The following is an 18,844-nucleotide window of genomic DNA, read 5'->3' on the forward strand; positions in this document are numbered from 1 at the left end:
AAACGAATCTGCATCCCTGGTTCAGCGGGCAGTCCACCAAGGTATGTAGATCAGTTGGGAGCTTCGCCAAAATGTGTGCCTGATAGTTATGCATTTCCAACTCACCTGGAATTGAAATCATTGGGGCAGATGTCAAAGCAGGAGTTGATTGAAGCTCAGGAAGATGATGCAGCCATCCGATCTGTCGTACAAGCTGTTAAACATGGCAAATGGCCTGAAGAGAATGGATCCTGTTTAAAGCGCTCTCATTTTAAAAAAGAGATGGGCAAACTGATGATGAAAGATGGGCTACTCCACCGATTAAGCAAGCGACCCTCTGGAGAAGAACTCACTCAACTTGTCTTGCCAAGTAAGTTCAAAGAAGTAGTGTTAAAGGCAACCCATGATGACCTCGGACACCTGGGTATTGAAAGAACAGCAGACTTGTTGAGGAGCAGGTTCTTTTGGCCAAAAATGACATGCGATGTTGAGCAGTACATAAAGAATTGTGGAGAATGTGTCACTCGGAAAACCCCCTGTCAAAGGGTAGCGCCTTTACATCACATTTCAAGCAATGGACCGATGGATCTGGTATGCATCGATTTTCTGTCCTTGGAGCCATATTCTGCGGGTATCAGCAATGTGTTAGTGGTCACGGATCATTTCACCCGTTATGCACAGGCTTTCCCATCAAGAAATCAGAAAGCACAGACGGTGGCAAAGATCCTGGTGGACAAGTACTTCCTGCATTATGGTTTGCCGGCCAGAATCCACTCAGACCAAGGAAGAGACTTTGAGAGTCAGTTAATCAAAGAGCTCTTGAAGATGATGGGGATCCGGAAATCACGGACCACTCCCTATCACCCGCAGGGAGATCCGCAGCCTGAGAGGTTCAACAGAACTCTTCTTTCCATGCTGGGAACTCTGGGCTGTGAGAGGAAACGGCAGTGGTGCAAACATATTGGCTACCTGGTTCACGCGTACAACAGTACCAAATGTGATGCTACGGGGTATTCACCCTATTTCTTAATGTTTGGCAGAGAAGCAAGGCTTCCAATAGACTTGTGTTTTGGAACCTCTCCTGATGGCAAAGCTGAGGGTGGCCATTCACGCTATGTAACCAAGCTAAAAGAAGACTTGCAAAGAGCTTACAAGCTTGCCTCTGAGGTGGCCTACAAGACACATCAGAGGAACAAGAGGTCCTATGATAAAAGAGTGGGATTCCAAACACTGGATATCGGTGACAGAGTGTTGCTAAGGAATTTAGGATTGAAAGGGAAACATAAGTTGGAGAGTCGTTGGAGTCCCATCCCTTATGTAGTCCTGGGAAAGATGCCCAACATTCCAGTGTACAAAGTGAAACCGGAGGATGGAGGAGGAGGAGTCAAAACTCTTCATCGGGATCATCTTTTGCCCATTGGACAGTTAGTCAGAATGCCAACCGTGGAGACTGAGGACAAGTCACATGTCAAGACAAGATCAAGAACAAGAGCTGAGACACAACAGAGGTCAAAGAAAGTCTTACCTGAAGTACAGGAAGCTCTTCAAGAGTTGCAGTTTACAGATTCCTCTTCAGAAGTGGAGTATTATGGACCTGAGAAACCCTACAGTACTTACCTGAAAGAGATTCTGACAAAAGAAAGAGATGCTGCTGGACAGTCAAATTTCATCCAAGATGATAGTGATTATTCTAAACAGTCAGATGAAAATGCTGAGGATAGTTTGTCAGAGGGAAATAGTTTGGAGGAGGAACATCACAGTATATGTGAAGAGGATGGAGAACAAGATTCAGTTCCTGAGGAAGAAAGTGATCCAGAGACTGATAACCCTTGCCACGATAAGCAACCAGAGATAGTCACTAAGACAAAAGTGATTAGCAAATCTGAAAACCGTCCAAAGAGGATGGTGAAACCAGTTATCAGATTAACTTATGATGAGCCGGGTAAGCCAAAAGATCAGCCTCTCACTATTGTGCATAGAGGTGTTATCATTAAGATTGGCAAGAGTTAATTTAAACTAGTTATACACCTTTCCCATTAGTGCCTTTAAAAACCAAAAAGGGGGTAGAATTCATTGGTTGATGAGGACATCAAAAACTTTTAGAAGGGGGAGGGTGTAACCCGGTTAAAAAAGCATGAGCTGATACGTGATGTTTGTAGTAGGCCTAACATTTAATTAACAGAGTGTATAAATAGTGTGATTTAAAAAGTTGACATTCATTTAAAAAGTTGTTATAAAAATGTTAAAAGCCGTTTAAAAATTATTTTGTTTATTGTTTCATGGTAAAAGATAATGTTATTCTGAAAACTGTCCAAACCAGCATTTATGTGGTTAATACTGATGGGGCGGAGAGTCAGAGCTCGCGGGTTTGTTTTTGAGCACGGACAGCTAGAGGAGAGAGGAAAAAAGAGTGTGTGAGACGAACAGAGATTTTCTGATTTAATTTGTGAGTTAGTAGTGCACAAACCAGTGTGTAGATTGTGTCTTATGATTGTTTACACAACAACCGGTGAGAGTGACAAGCTGCATATTGCGAAACGGGAGGAATTTCTGCACGAAGTTCAGTGACTGTTTATTTTTGTGTTACTGCTAATATTAACGATCAGATAAATTTAAATATAGGCTGGAGTCCGTTCATTACAAGTGAATGACATTTTCTAGCTAAAGTTTGACTAGCTCAGTTGAACTGTTTGAGGGGTTTATCTGCTGTTTTCGACCTGAAGACGGAAGGGACTCAGACTGATCTTGGATTTACAAGGATTTCTCTCGTGAGTTTTACCGAAACTGTGAGGAGAAAAGAGAAACAAATGGAGTTCGTGCTGAAAGGCTGATCGGATGTGGAGCCTGCTCATGTGATTGTTGGAGAAAGACTGGACAGAAACGTTATCGTCAGGTATTTTTTCCTTTTGTTTGCTCGTTGACGAGCGAAGCGGCCATTACTTTTGGGCCACAACGAACACAAGCCTCGCATCAGGCCTGCTACGGTATTTTGTTTTATAAGAATTTTGTTTGCCGGCTTTAGATTGCATTAAGGTGTGTGTGGGCCCACAAATTATGTTGGTTTAAGTGATTTTGAAGTTATTCATCAAAGTTTTCTGAATTAAGCCAATTGAAGATTAATAGGGTTTAAATTGTTGTCTGTACATTTATATCTATACAGTTTTGACAGTATTTTCTTTTTAAAAAGAGAGACATTTTATGTTGAAGGTTTAAAAAATAACAATCATATTTTTATTTCATTTTCATATTTCGTTGGAGACAATAATTTCTTTGAGTAAATAATTGAGATATATTTTTCTAAAATCTTGTGTTGTGTTACTTTATTACTGAAATAGGTCATCATTTTGTTCAAGTAGAGGCATATACAGACACAGGGGTAAAAATCTTTATTAAAACTATAACTTAAGAACTGTGAATTCATAAGTTAGTTTTAAAAACATTTCTGGTGTGTACTGTAAAAGAGAGATCCAAGATAACATTTAAAACTGAGTTAATCAGGGTTAAAACACATGTGATAAATACCTTAAAAGAACCCAAAAGCCCTACCCTTAATAATATCCAGTCTTAGGGGAGCGCTACAAACACAAAAGTAACTGATGCCTATATTCAGTGATTACTAAGAATTATTGTGTTTTGGTCACCTGATGTCTTTAACATAAAATCTACAATGAACACAATACTCACATCAGTGTGTGTAGTGTACAGTGTTTATCCTGCAGTAGAGCAGAGATCTGATTCACTCGTGTGTCTTCTAGTTCATGTTTACTCAGATTCAGTTCTCTCAGGAGTAACGGGTTTTTAATGTGAAGAACTTCAGTCAGATATTTACAGGCTTCTTCTGCATCAGGACTTTGCAATAACCTGGACATAACATAAGCACATTGATCACATTGTCATACAGTGATTTATGTTTACAATGTTGCGAAAGGAACTTCAGTCATTTCAAAGGGTTTACAAGTTATTTCATCATCTTTCACCTCAGTGTGTAAAGTGAATAGTTTGGATCCTGTAGTAAATCACTGAGCTCCTTCACTCCTGATTGTCCAGGATCATTTCCTCTGAGATCCAGCTCTATCAGGTGTGAAGGGTTTGATCTCAGAGCTGAAGCCAGAGCTTTATAACCTTCTTCTGTGACACTGCAGTCTGAGAGTCTACAGAAAATAAAAATAAATACATTTTAATTTCACATTGTGGTTTAAGATGATTCAGTACTGCACTGTCTTATCACCAAAATATGATAAATCTTATATTATATTAGAGCTTAATACACAGGTAAGCCACTTCTAGTTTCATTATATGTGGACTGATTAATGAATTATAATTGTTTAATGGTCAGAAAGAGTCTGTGATTGGTTCATGTATGTAGTTTGAGTTTGTGTTAAATTTGATTCTAAATGTAGGAAAAGTGTAGCTGTAAAGCAGTGTTATTATAGTTATTATATAGTTTTTTTAGTGTTTATAGTGTTTTTGTGCATCTAGAAACAGATAATATGGTTAAATATGGACAGTTTCTTCATGGAAATGCATGTGGCTTTAACCACGAGATGCACTTTCTGGTCAAGTGTACATGCATCTCAAATCACATCTTCATGTGGTTTGAGTTATCCGATCACAAATAGTCTCAAATTCATTCTGGATGGCATTTACACTTGTATATTTATTATCTTCAATCAGTGAAAATGCATTAAGTCATCAAGTGTAAACAGGCCCTTACATTTCTTTTTCCATCTATGGAGGCAACAGATTGAACAAATATATAACATTTCTCCAATGGTCAGTGTGTCTGATGGTGAAATGTACTCACCTGAGTATCTTCAGCTCACACACAGGATTCTTCAGTCCCTCACAGATCTCTTTGACTCCTGAGTCCATCAGACGACTGTTGTTCAGGTTCATCTCTTTCAGGATGGTTTTGGAGGAGAGAACAGTAGCTAGAACTGAACAGCTTTTCTCTGTCAGCTCACAATTATTCAGCCTGAACACAAAAACAGCATTATATTTATTTTTAAATACATACTTAACACACATCAGATCATTAGGTCTTTATTTATGCTCACAGATATGACAGAGTCTTTTATAATGAATAAACAGAAGTTATAGTGTATAAAATCATGTTCACTCACTTTATTGTCTCCAGTTTGCTATGAGAGTCCATTAAAAGTGCAGAGAGTTTCTCTCCATCCAGATCTCCTAATTTATCTTCACTCAGATCCAGTTCTGTCATTAATAATGGACTTGTACCCAGAACTTTAGTGAGATGATCACATGCTTCTTGTGCAGCAGGACTTTTCAGAAACCTGCAGAAAGCAATTACAGATTAGATAATAGTCAAACTGTATGACTTTAGGATCTCCTGTTCTAAACGAATCTCTAAACAGAGTATAAAAATCACACGCTTCCTCTGCAGCAGGACTTTTCAAAAACCTGCAGCGTATAGAAGAGAATTAAGAATTTAGGTTTTGCACAAGAGACATTACATTTCCGCTCCTCAAGAGTTTTGGGAGTGGCTGCTGTAGAAGGCTAAGTCAGAGGTTGTTTAGCCAGTTTGGAAAAATAATTTCAGATACTTTAATAAAACAATAAAACTAAATTAAATAAATAGACACATTTAAAACGGTTGAGTTCATGTTTTAAAATGTGGATTAATAATCCAATAAAAAGTACATTAATAAATCTTTTTTAAATGCATATTTTAAATCGCTTTTTAAAAATGCATTTGCAAATTGCTTTTCTTTGTCTTTTTGCCAAATGCTTTTGTTTATCCATTTGTCATTTGAGTTAAAATGCCATTGGACAGTACACATGTGGATCCAATCAACTTTCACCTCGATTTGAAGAGCCAACCCCTCTCTCACTAGTAAATGTTACACACACTGTTACTGGACAGTGAGAAAAGCAGCTGTATGTCATTACAGTGGGAGTATAAAGACGGGTTCAAGCAGTTTTGGAAATATTTTTTCATGTTGATATAAAGTGGTTGCATACTGTTAAAACTCATTGTTTTAGTGATATCTTTAGGACTGTCGACTATAAATAATAGTCTCAAGCGAAAGCGAATGTCCCCCTAACTAACCTAACTAACTTTATACTGCACAAGTTCACCACTACATAAGAGAAAGCTGAAACTGTTGTGTGTAGAATGTGTATGTGTGCACTCACACACACATGTCTACTGAAATATTCTGCAATTCAAGATCACAATAGGAAGAAAGATGGTATTTAATTTTTTTTTTATATTTTAATGAACAAGCAGGTCAAATGTAAGCACAGTGAAGTTGTACTATAAAATGTTTCACATTTTTTTAATTAATTTATAAAGCACGAAAATGAAAATTATCACTTCATGTATTCTATCTCAAATGTAAAAACTTTCTCAATTACAATTAAGTACAAATTAATTGTATTCAGTTGTGTTTTAGGTCCTACAACTGTCCAGTACTTTATAGTCAAACTCATTTATTTATAGAAATAATGAAGCCGAAAAACCCCATCCGCGCGCAGGTAATTTTTTGAGACCGTGCGTATGGTGCAAGTACAACAGCTCATGTGCGAGGTGAATGTTGAGACAGAGCCCAAGTCTAGTAGGTGGTACTGCGCATGTGTCAAGCTCGTCCGTCCACAATCATACACAGTTGAGTATACCTTGAAAAGCTGTGGGGACGCAGCTGTGCATCAGTTAATTTCTGAGTGTCTCAATTTCTCAAAAAAAAAAAAAATAAATAAAAAAAATAACATGTTTGTGAATGGGCATTGATTTACATTTGAGAGAAACTGAGAAGATTGTAAACAAGGATACAAACTGGCCACCTTTCGCTGAAAATTGCTGTTCTAAATTCAAAGGCCTGTGTGATGTCAGTAAATCCAATGGGTTGAAAACTCTTGTTACTTCATACTTCAATACAAAACAATGCTGAACTTTGACAAAAAAAAACATGAAAAGACCGGTATATTACAGAGTGGACATGATAAATGAAACAATAAATTATCCTCTGCTCTCATCTAGTGGCCAATAGTGGAAGTATTCCACTTAGCTTGGCAAATTTTCCATGAATTATCTCTACAAGTGAAAATGTAAAAATGCAGATGTTCTTTAAAATTAATTTTACTCTGTAAAAATGTGAAAAACATAAATAACTTTGAGGCAAATGATATTCAAATGACCTAACTTAAAAGTGAGAAATATTGCATGTGTTCTACTGTCTGGGGCCATCAGGGGTTAAAGGGGATGTTATGTGAGACACTTTTTCTTCTTCTTTTTTTTTTTTTTTACTTTTGTTCCCTATGGTATTAAGAAAAGGGGGGAAGGGGGTTCAACCTTTTTTCACTCCTGATGACTTTGTATCCTTCAATGTACTAGAATTCAGGGGGGCACCAACGCTGATCTTGCATACCCCTCAGCAAATCTGCAGTTGTGCCCCTGCTCTTATGTAGTGGTGAACTAGTGCAGTATAAACTTAGTTAGGTTAGTTAGTTAGGTTAGTTAGGCGGACATTCACTTTCGCTTGACACTATTCTATACAGTCGACAGTCCTAAAGATATCACTAAAACAATTTTTTAATTAAATGTATTGTTTTATTGTTTTATTAAACTACATTTAAAAACACAAAATAAACATCTTTAAATATGTCTATTAATCTGTCCATTTAAAAGGTAAATTTATTTACATACATTTTTATGTTTGAGTTATTAAATCAATAAATTGATTCTTCATTTTATTTTTAAGTGGCACTCAAATTTGGGGAGGTGTTGGTGCAGTGGATAAGACACACGTCTGTGGTGTGAGAAACCCGGGTTTGAATCCACTGTGAGACACCAATGTGTCCCTGAGCAAGACGCTTAACCCCTAGTTGCTCCAGAGGCGTGCGACCTCTGACATATATAGCAATTGTAAGTCAATTTTGATAAAAGCGTCAGATAAATGTAAATTTGTTGAAATTACACTTACATTTTATTATCAAAGCTCTTTAGGTTTTTTTTTTTTTTTTTTTTTTTTTTGAGATTCTGAGATAAACAAATAAACATCCATCAAAAGCCTGATTTTTCATATTTGATCCATAATTTTCATCCCAAAAAAAAAAAAAACTGATTTGTAAATAATCAAGCAAACTTATGTTGCTTTAGCCCTGTAAGTGTTCATCTTGCAATATTACTAATATAAAAGTTATGTTTACCTCAAAAATCAGTTTACCACAACTTGAATAGGGGCATTTTAAATATGATATTAAAAGAGCTTGCTAATGCAAGACAGTTCTGACAGTTATAATCTTCCAAATGGCATATAATGTGATTTATTAAACACTGGATCAAAACAAGATAAAACTTGTCAACTGATTGTTGCTGCAGCATGGTTCCAGAAAGGTTATTTGAAATTTACAATTGTAATAAGTAATTGAAGGTTTTAATCACCTGATGGTCTTCAGCTGACAGTTTGTATCCTGTAGTAAATCACTGAGCTGCTTCACTCCTGATTGTCCAGGATCATTTCCTGTGAGATCCAGCTCTATCAGGTGTGAAGGGTTTGATCTCAGAGCTGAAGCCAGAGCTTTATAACCTTCTTCAGTGATACTGCAGTCTGAAAGTCTGTATATAAAAGAAGCTGTTAGGTTTTGCATGTTCTGTGCTAGATAAACAAAATAAAGAGCACTTCAAGTTCAAACCAATATTGTGATGATAAATAATAGTTAGAGAAATTATAGCCATAGAGCATTCAAAAGTGTATGCTAATATAATAGCATTTTAAAATTGGCAAATGCATCCAATGATTTATTGCTAACATCTTACTAAACAAACTATTTGCCCAACAAATACATTTTTTATTATTTCTTCACCCTTGTGTTTTTTTTTTTAAACACAAAACAAGATATTCTACAAAATATTAGTCCAAGTGAAAGTAAGGTAAGTACAGTAACTGAAATTAATATCCTCCAGGTTTCATTTTTTCTGGTTATTTAATCAAATTAGCACTATAAATTAAATGTATTTCTGTACGTTAATGAAAATACATACATTAATTTTTCCAATTTGCATTCTGTGCTTTTGAACAGAAGACAGATCTTCTGTATTCCTGAGTTTTCTAGTTTATTTCCACTCAGATCCAGCTCGATCAGGTTTGAAGGATTTGACTTAAACGCTGAAGTCAGAGCAGCACAACCTTCTTCTGTAATATTGTTATTATTCAGTCTGCAGAGAAAAAGAGAGAGTGAGAGGGAAAACAAAAACAAAAAGACTGGAAACGAGCTTCAGATTATTTCATTCACAGCACCAACTAATAACTAAAGCAGGATAAATCTATATGGTTCAACCAATCTTAGTCCTCTTTAAAAAAAAATGTTGGTATTTTGAAAATGAAATATCAAACAATATTATACTTGAAGGGTATTTTAAACAAAAATTGAACCATATGCAATACTCACGTCAGTGTGTTGAGTTTACAGTGTTTATCCTGCAGTAGAGCAGCGATCTGATTCACTCCTGTGTCTCCTAGTTCATGTTCACTCAGATTCAGTTTTCTCAGGAGTAACGGGTTTTAATGTGAAGAACTTCAGTCAGATATTTACAGGCTTCTTCTGCAGCAGGACACAAAAACCTAAAGAATAGAAGATGAAACAGGATTTAGTCAAACTAAACTTGAGGTATTGAAAAACAGCATATGGTTTTGATGGTAAATAGTGTTAAATTAAGGGGATTTTTTTTTTTTATATATATAAAATATATATATATAAAACTATACATATAAAGACATTGTAAAAAAGAGACTGATAAAGTGGCGTAAGGCACATGGCAGACAGAGTACAGACCAGGGAAATAAACAAAACAGTGCAGTTATAATGAGTGTAGTGCAAAAAGAGCTTATCAGTCTGTTTAAAGTGATAAGAGCTCAGAGAACAATCTTTAATTAAACTGTCAGTTACTTTAATACAAAAATACAATGTCTACAAATAATTAACTTGCCAAATAATTTATTTCGCATTATTTCATCATGTCTCACCTCAGTGTCTTCAGTTGATAGTTTGGATCCTGTAGTAAATCACTGAGCTGCTTCACTCCTGATTGTCCAGGATCATTTCCTGTGAGATCCAGCTCTATCAGGTGTGAAGGATTTGATCTCAGAGCTGAAGCCAGAGCTTTATAACCTTCTTCAGTGACACTGCAGTCTGAAAGTCTAGAGAAAGTTAAAAATACATTTAAATTTCACATTGTGGTTTAAGTTAATTCATTACTGCACTGTCTGATCACCAAAATATGAAAAATCATGCATTATATTAGAACTTAACACACAGGTAAGCTGCTTCTGATTTCATTATATGTGGATTGATTAAGGAATTACAGTTTATTAATGGTCAGAAAGAATCTGTGATTGGTTCATATATATATTTTGAGTTTGTGTTAAATTTGATTCTAAATGTAGGAAAAGTGAAAATGTAAAGCAGTGTTATTATAGTTATTATAAAGTTTTTAGTGTTTATAGTGTATCTAGAAACAGATAATATGGTTAAATATGGACAGGTGCTTCATGGAAATGCATGTGGCTTTAACCACGAGATGCACTTTCTGGTCAAGTGTACATGCATCTCAAATCACCTCTTCAATTGGTTTGAGTTATCGGTCCACAAATAGTCTCAAATTCATTCTGGATGGAATTTACACTTGTACATTTATTATGTTCAATCAGTGAAAATGCATTAAGTCATCAAGTGTAAACAGGCCCTTACATTTCTTTTCCCGTCTATGGAGTCAGCAGATTGAACAAATATATAACATTCCTCCAATGGTCAGTGTAGCTGATGGTGAAATGTACTCACTTGAGTATCTCCAGCTCACACACAGGATTCTTCAGTCCCTCACAGATCTCTTTGACTCCTGAGTCCAGCAGACGACTGTTGTTCAGGTTCATCTCTTTCAGGATGGTTTTGGAGGAGAGAACAGTAGCTAGAACTGAACAGCTTTTCTCTGTCAGCTCACAATTATTCACCCTGAACACAAAAACAGCAATATTTATTATTCAACACATACTCAACAAACAACAAATCAACAATTATTTATATCTGCTCACACATGTGACTGACACAGTGGTGGAACTAGAGTTTTGTACATGGGGTGGCCAAGGCTAATTCAGGGGGTCCATAGACCATGACAGAAAATAAAATAAAGAAAGAACTGACTCTAAGCTTTTGAATGGTATAGTGTATAATCTTACAAAACCTTTTTATTTCTGATAAATGCTTATCTTTGGATTGTTCTATTCACTAAAATAATGCTGAAAAAAAATTATTTATTTTTAAATAATAATAATAATAAATAAAATGTTTCTTGAGCAGCAAATCAGCATATTAAAATGATTTCTGAAGGATCACGTGACACTAAAGACTGGAGTAATGATGCTGAAAATTCAGCTTTGATCACAGGAATAAATTACATTTTAATGTTCAAATAAAAAGCAGCTAATTTAAATAATAAAAGGAGTTTACAATATTACTGTTTTAGGTGTATTTTGTATCAAATAAATGCAGGCTTGGAGAGCACAAGAGAATCCTTTTTTTTATTTAATGTTAAAAAAAAAAAACTTTTGACTGGCAATGTAGGCCTACTCAATTTTTATAAACTAAACTATACAGTGAATCATATTGTTAAAGTTAAAAGTAACAATTGATTTGTATACAAGTTCATATTAGACTATGTTTATAATACCGTTATATCTATACATTTTTATTGATTATAATAAAAAGAAAATTCAAGCTGTTGTCTTTCCGCATGAGATGAGACACTATACATTCAGTAACTTGAAATACAGCCAAGTATGGTGATCCATGCTAAGAATTTGTGCCCTGCATTTAACCCATCCAAAGTACACACACACACTGTGAACACACACAAACCGTGAACACACATCCGGAGCACTGAGCATCATTTATGCTGCGGTGCCCAGGAACAGTTGGGGTTTGGTGCCTTGCTCAAGGGCACCTCAGCCATGGTATTGCCAGCCCAAGACTCAAACCCACAACCTTAGGGTTAGTAGTCAAACTCTCTAACCATTAGGCCACAACTAATGGTTAGGGACTTTGTATCATTGTGTATCTTTCAACATGGATCGGATGTTTATTTAATGTTTACTAAATGCTAATTATAGAATGAACTCCTGCCTCGCTTGAACTGAGGCAATGCGAGGGCGCATTTGAACCATTTCGCCACTAAATAGCTCCAGAACTGAATTCATCATTTGAAAAAATCATTTGAATGCTGAAACTGTGTTTCCTGTTATCAAAAGTGACCTGCTCTGTCGTGTTCATCAGCTCATTGTCTGTCTGTGTCCTCTCTGCTCTGCCATTTTAGAGATGAAGTGCAAAGTAGAACACAAGACAAGTTGCATCCTTGAGTTTGAGGCTAAAATAAACTCTTCTTTCAGTACGATTAAACAAAGAAAATGAATTAGTAGCAATTCAACTATTGGGGTGGCAGCTGCGGTGGCCGATCAGATGCCAGGGGTGTCCAGCACCAACCTTGACACCCCTCTGGTTCAGCCACTGGGCTGACTCTATAATGAATAAACAGAGAGGATAAAATGTTTAAATCATGTTCACTCACATAATTTTCTCCAGTTTGCTGTGAGAGTCCATCAAAAGAGCAGAGAGCTTCTCTCCATCCAGATCTCTTAATTTATCTTCACTCAGATCCAGTTCTGTCAGAAGTAATGGACTTGTACCCAAAACTTTAGTGAGATGATCACATGCTTCCTGTGCAGCAGGACTTTTCAAAAATCTACAGGAAGAAGAAAAGAATTTAGACTCAGTTGTCTAGTTATATTATTATGGCATTTGAGACTCCAATCTTCAGTTTCCAGTGTCTCCAGTTTCATTGTGAAAATATCTATTATACAAATAAGCAAGAAAATAATCAGTAAACAATCATTTTTGAAAAAAAAAAATATTTATATAATAAGTTAAGGTTTTTTTTTTACATTATATTTCTTTAAGAAACTCCATGAAATTCAGTCTTGTAACTGGTGAACTGCTTTGAATTGCAATTCTATAAATTCCTCTTCCAGCTAATTTATCACCAGCTAGTTTATCCCCTCTGCCAACTATTTTATACAGCTGATATCACACCTATGTCTTATTTTGAGATATATAAAAACAAGTAGAACCTGACTATCTTTAATGTAAAGTGTTCATCCTGAGTCACTGAGCTGCTTCACTCCTTTCATAAATATTGATATAAAATAATAACAGACAAAAAAATTACCCAGCCCTATTGATTAGACTGAATTAGTGAAATAATTTTTCAGTAAAAAATAGGCTTTAACAGGCTTTATTAAAAAATTATTTATTTTGTATTATTTCATCACATCTCACCTCAGTGTCTTGAGTTGACAGTTTGTATCCTGTAGTAAATCACTGAGCTCCTTCAATCCTGATTGTCCAGGATCATTTCCTGTGAGATCCAGCTCTGTCAGATGTGAAGGGTTTGATCTCAGAGCTGAAGCCAGAGCTTTATAACCTTCTTCTGTGATACTGCAGTCTGAAAGACTAGAAAGTGAAAGAAAATGTACAAATTAATCTGATTAATCAGTTAGTCCACAAATGTTCAGAACAACATTAATCCATTCAAAACAGATGGCTAAATATGGATGCAAACAACAGGCCCAGAAACCTTTAACATGTTACACATCATTTCACCTGAGTTTCTTTAGTTTACAGTTCCCTTTCAGTCCATCAGAGAGTAGCTTTACTCCTGAATCCTTCAGATTATTATTGCTCAGATCAAGATCCCTCAGACTGCTGGAGACTGAACTGAGAACTGAAGCAAGAGCTGAACAGCTTTCCTCTTTTAGATCACAGTTACTGAGCCTGAAAATAATAAACAAATACAATAACGTCATCAAATATGTCATATTCCTGTGTTTGCTTTGGTGTTGAGTGTAGCTGATGATGAAATGTACTCACTTAAGTATCTTCAGCTCACACACAGGATTCTTCAGTCCCTCACAGATCTCTTTGACTCCTGAGTTCAGCAGGCGACTGTTATTCAGGTTCATCTCTTTCAGGATGGTTTTGGAGGAGAGAACAGTAGCTAGAACTGAACAGCTTTTCTCTGTCAGCTCACAATTATTCAGCCTGAACACAAAAACATAATTTTTATTTATCCTATTCAGCACATACAATATTTAGCACACCATATATCAACAGTTTTTTACATTATATTAAATATATTTACAAGGAATTAAAAATGTATAATTTATTATATGATATACTATATATTTAACTTATAAAATGTAACTATGCAGGGCTTTAAGTAACAGTCAGATCAAACTTAGAAGAGAGGATACTATGTGAAAATGAGTGACCATAAGTCTGAATGGACAGCCATGAAATGGGAAGTCCCAGAAGGCTCAGTTCTCGCACTATTCTCATTCAATTTGTATATGGTTTTAATAGTGAAAATAATAAAAGGAACCAAACTTCTCATAACAGCTACTCAAATGGCACTTAGATCTACCTAAGTCTATCACCTAATGACTATAGACCCACTGAATTCCTGAGCCAGTTTATTGGGAAAAGTAACTGTTGGATGTGCCAAACCTTCCTTTAATAAACAAAGAAAAGCAGAGATTATTTTATTTGATAAAAAGGATGAAATTCTCAAGGTAAACCCAAAACTTGGGTAAACCCAGAACTCTAGAGATAAAAAAAAAAAAAAAAAAAATGTAGGTGAGATTTTGTATTTCAGTGGTCATGTCAAAGTAATAACTAAATCAGAATACTTTCATCTCAAACATATAGCAAGAAATAGATTATTTTATATCCCATTAGGATTTGATAAAAATGTTTAATTCACCTTCTTTCCCAAAAAGACCATCAGACAGCCACAACTAAAGAACACAATGCTTTCAGGATTATGACCCCCAATCCCCACCCCCCAAAAACAAATAATTTAAAGAGTTTCTTAAATACAATAAAAATACAAAACCAGCCAAAAAGAAATAAATAAATTAAACACAATAATTAGGATTATACAGTATGTTTTACATTTTTGCATAGAAATACTAAGGTTATCTCAAAACAAGGTTTGTTCATGTTCAACTACACACTGGAATCATCTTCCAGAAAAAGTCAGTAGATATATTTATAGTAACTATATTTACTGAGGATTGTGCTGCATTTACTGATTGCACTGTATAATTTTATTTCAATATTTTTATCTTATTTCATTTTAAGTATATTATTTAATTTACATACACCTTTTAGAAATAATTACATTTTTTTGAATTAGCATTGTGCATGAATATGAATAATCTTGTCCATAAACTTATGTTCACTCACTTCATTGTCTCCAGTTTACTATGGGAGTCCATCAAAAGGGCAGAAAGTTTCTCTCCATCCAGATCTCCTAATTTATCTTCACTCAGATCCAGTTCTGTCAGTAGTAATGGACTTGTACCCAGAACTTTAGTGAGATACTCACACGCTTCCTGTGCAGCAGGACTTTTCAAAAAACTGAAGGAAGCAGAAGACAATTTCAGATTTCATGATCTTGTTGTAATTCTGTACATTTCACTGCTCCCATCATGTTTATGGGTGGAGTTAAACAAACATACCCAGATTTCCCATGTCTGTGAGGCAAAGGGTTGTTGGTTCATTTTTGACACACTCAAGTTCACAGTGACTGATACAGCAGAAATAGAATCATGTTTGGTTTCATTATTTTACAATATTATTTTCACATTTTGTTGTTATAATGAGTGTACACGTAGACGCTTAAGAGATATTTTTTTTTGGAAGGTACAATTTTAGTGAGAGCAACACTGAATAGAATAAAGGTCTCAAAGTTTTAAACCTTTTTTTTAATGCCAAAATCAAAATGGTAAATATATCCATCAAGGGCATGCTTGGAGGAAAAAACTACAGAAAACAAAACCGCGTTGAATGAAGTGGATATTCAAGATTGAACCCCCACCCCCCAAAATAAATAAAATAAAAATTAAATTAAAATACCCTACAGCTGTTGCAAATGTCAACACATTTTAATTTTCCCAAAGTTACCACTTCATCAGTGGTGTAGCAGACAGGCACGCAGTAAAATTAGAATATTAAATGAGATTAAAATGAATTAGAACTAAGTGCAAATAGCAACAGTGGAAAGAGTACAAAAATATTCCACTCAAGTAAAAGTACCATTACATTAATGTAATTTTACTTAAAGTAAAAGTACCAGTCTAAAAATCTACTCAAGTAAAAGTAAAAAGTAGCTCATTTAAAATTTACTCAGAGTAAAAATTACTTAGTTATATTTTAACAGTGGGAAGGAGGCAAAAAGGGGACAGGCCAAGGGTGTCGACTCAGTTCCTGGAGGGCCACAGTCCTGTACCATTTCGATATAACCCTAATTAAACACACCTGATCCAGCTAATCTAATCATTTAGGCTTATTTGAAAACTATGTGATATATGTGCTGGAGCAGGGTTAGATCACCTGCTAGATTTACCCATAACAAATTAAATTTTATGTTTAGCCACTAAAGAGACATCAGAGCCAGCGGCACATATCAGAAAGAATATATCAGTCAAGTACAGTCTTTTGTGTGGCAATCACCCGGAGAAGGTACTCATTTGCAAGACGACCTTCATTAAATTGTTCGGTGAGGACAATTTTCATTTCAGAATTGCCAAGTTTAATACCATTTTGTAGGTTTCTCCCTTGCGACAAAGATGTTTTGCTTTAAACAAGCATGCTAACGCGACATGGAAAGTACTGATAATAATACTAGCCTACTGATACAAGAGGTTTCTGACCCCTGCCAGGGCTGTGCAAAATCTAGAATTTCAGAATTTAATTCAGTTTAATTAATGAATTTGAATGGACTTCACCTTACAGGATGTTGAATTGAATTTGAATTGGAATTACACTAAGTGAAACTGAATTTATAGCAATTCAGAGAAATTCATTATCACATATCAGTGAGAATGTGATAAGTTACTTTTAATATAATTTTTTCTTTCTAATTGAAGTACAGACACTAACATTAAGCATACATTCACTAAATGTAGAATAATTAGCAATATCTTAATTTCAAAGCAATCAAATGAAAAAAATATTTTTGGTATTACAATTTTAATAATCTGTTTTATAGAGTATGTTTTTAATGTTAATTTGGCCTATTAAAAAAGGCCTATTTACTATAATAAAGTTTTGTGTGTGTAAAGTTCATTCAATTATATCTGTATGAAATTCATGTTGTAATCATATGTAATATATACTGTAAAGCGTCATTGTTAAATACACCTTAATTATGTATTATGAATGTATTTGAATTTTATGGAATTCAAATTCTACTTCAAATTCAGCTTCCTGTTTGCAATCTCAATTCAAATTCAAGAATAATAGCAAGTTAGTTGTGTGTAATTCTTTTTGTTTCAATCTAAACTATTTAATTTCACAGGCATTATATACAATATTATGTTGAGACTGCTGAGGCTCGCCCAGAGAGAAGAGGTGGTGCACGGTACAATGAGGAGCACTACAGGAGAAGGCAACTCATTGTTGAGCACATCCAGTCTTTAAACTGCAGGGCCAGCCAGGCCAACCAGGAGCACCAGGCAGCAAGTATGTCCCCAGTGACTTGAATGTGCACAAGATGCATGAGCTCTTTGAGGCTCAGAACCATGCTCAGACCAGCTACTCCCTCTATTACTCTGTGTTTTCCAAGGATTTTAATCTTGGCTTCGGTTACCCAGCTACAGCCACAATGTGGTTAGTTTTATGTATAGCGGACAATGGTCCAACTTTACTGAATGCCAATGTATTACTGAATGATTTGCCTATGAATATCGTTATCATTATTAGGTTTTTTTTAATGCATATGTAGTGAACAAATTGTTCTAGTTGTTACAGGTTTGACACTTTACTAAAAAAAAGACTTTGAATGTATTACTAAATAACTTGCCTATTGTGTCATGAGTCCGTACCCGGTGTTCCTCCCTCTCACCACCAGAGGGAGGTGATTTGTTAACTGTAGTTGTGAATTGTGTTTTTTTTTTTTTTACATCTGTCATAGAGTTTTAAACCCGTTTTGTTTTGACTTGTTGGCTTTTGTTTCAGTTTATTAAAATTACTTCCCTGCATTTGGACCCGGACCCTGTTCGTGTCTACCGCCCTGTGACATACTGAATATTACTATCATTACTTTTTACAGTTTTGCCACTGAATGACTTTTAACCTAAATGTGTTACTAAATGTAAGGATGAAAGAACCTGAGTTACTTTGATCTCCTGAGACAGACAATAAAAACATATACGGGCATCTTCAAGACACCCAACAGAGTGGAGGTGCAGGAGACCTCCTCCCCTTCTGGCCATTTGTTTCATTTTAAATCCCTTCACACATTCTTCCTTCTCCTCAATCTGCTCAAAATAATTACATGAAAATGTCAATGCAAGTGAACTAACACTCATGTCCAGTATCATTTGAAATGTATCAGTGCAACTGGTACAATGGTCTCAATCTTACAAAAGTAAATTAAAAGATAATCCCAGGGTCCTCCATGTAAATAACCTCCTGTTCCCATTGAGTTGTAAAACCACCCAGTCTTGGGACATGAGTTAATGCAAATTCCAATTGTTAGTTCCTGCCTCCATTTCGGGGGATGTTTGTCTCGGTCTGATGTATTTAAAGGATTGCAGAAAAAGGATCAGGGCGATTCTGTAGCCAGAAAGCTCGTAGTGTGTTGAGTGTCTCTTCACTTCATACTAATTATTTTCTAAGTTCAGGTATGCATATTTTATTTTTAGATGCATCTTTGAGAATTTGATGTTTTATATTGATATGATTTGATATGTTTGAATTGGATATGTAATTTTCAGAATACATCTTT

The 18,844-nt window shown here is 35.3% G+C and overlaps 2 protein-coding genes across 3 annotated transcripts in view; both read right to left on the minus strand.

Moving 5' to 3' along the window:
* Positions 1–2,678: 2,678 nt before the first annotated feature.
* LOC113040609 (NACHT, LRR and PYD domains-containing protein 3-like) overlaps positions 2,679–18,844 on the minus strand; it is a 173,761-nt gene continuing 157,595 nt past the window's right edge. The window contains exons 20-23 of the mRNA XM_026198908.1: positions 5,366–5,403; positions 5,103–5,238; positions 4,784–4,954; positions 2,679–2,763 (exon numbers count right to left, since the gene is read on the minus strand). Of these exons, the coding sequence (XP_026054693.1) occupies positions 2,679–2,763; positions 4,784–4,954; positions 5,103–5,238; positions 5,366–5,403 (430 nt within the window). The remainder of the gene's footprint in view (positions 2,764–4,783; positions 4,955–5,102; positions 5,239–5,365; positions 5,404–18,844) is intronic.
* Positions 8,354–15,738, minus strand: LOC113040454 (ribonuclease inhibitor-like). 2 transcript variants are annotated; one of them, XM_026198805.1, is made up of 3 exons: positions 15,298–15,738; positions 13,921–14,091; positions 8,354–8,560 (listed from the first exon to the last, which is right to left on the minus strand). In XM_026198805.1, exons 1-3 carry the CDS (start codon positions 15,327–15,329, stop codon positions 8,383–8,385), a joined length of 381 nt encoding a protein of 126 aa, XP_026054590.1. In that variant the 5' UTR covers positions 15,330–15,738; the 3' UTR covers positions 8,354–8,382. The 2 variants fall into 2 exon arrangements, with proteins under 2 accessions (XP_026054590.1, XP_026054588.1); XM_026198803.1 differs by lacking the exons at positions 13,921–14,091; positions 15,298–15,738 and adding exons at positions 10,783–10,953; positions 12,563–12,736.

Source organism: Carassius auratus, chromosome 22 (genome assembly GCF_003368295.1).
Source record: "Carassius auratus strain Wakin chromosome 22, ASM336829v1, whole genome shotgun sequence".
Taxonomy (NCBI): Eukaryota; Metazoa; Chordata; class Actinopteri; order Cypriniformes; family Cyprinidae; genus Carassius; species Carassius auratus.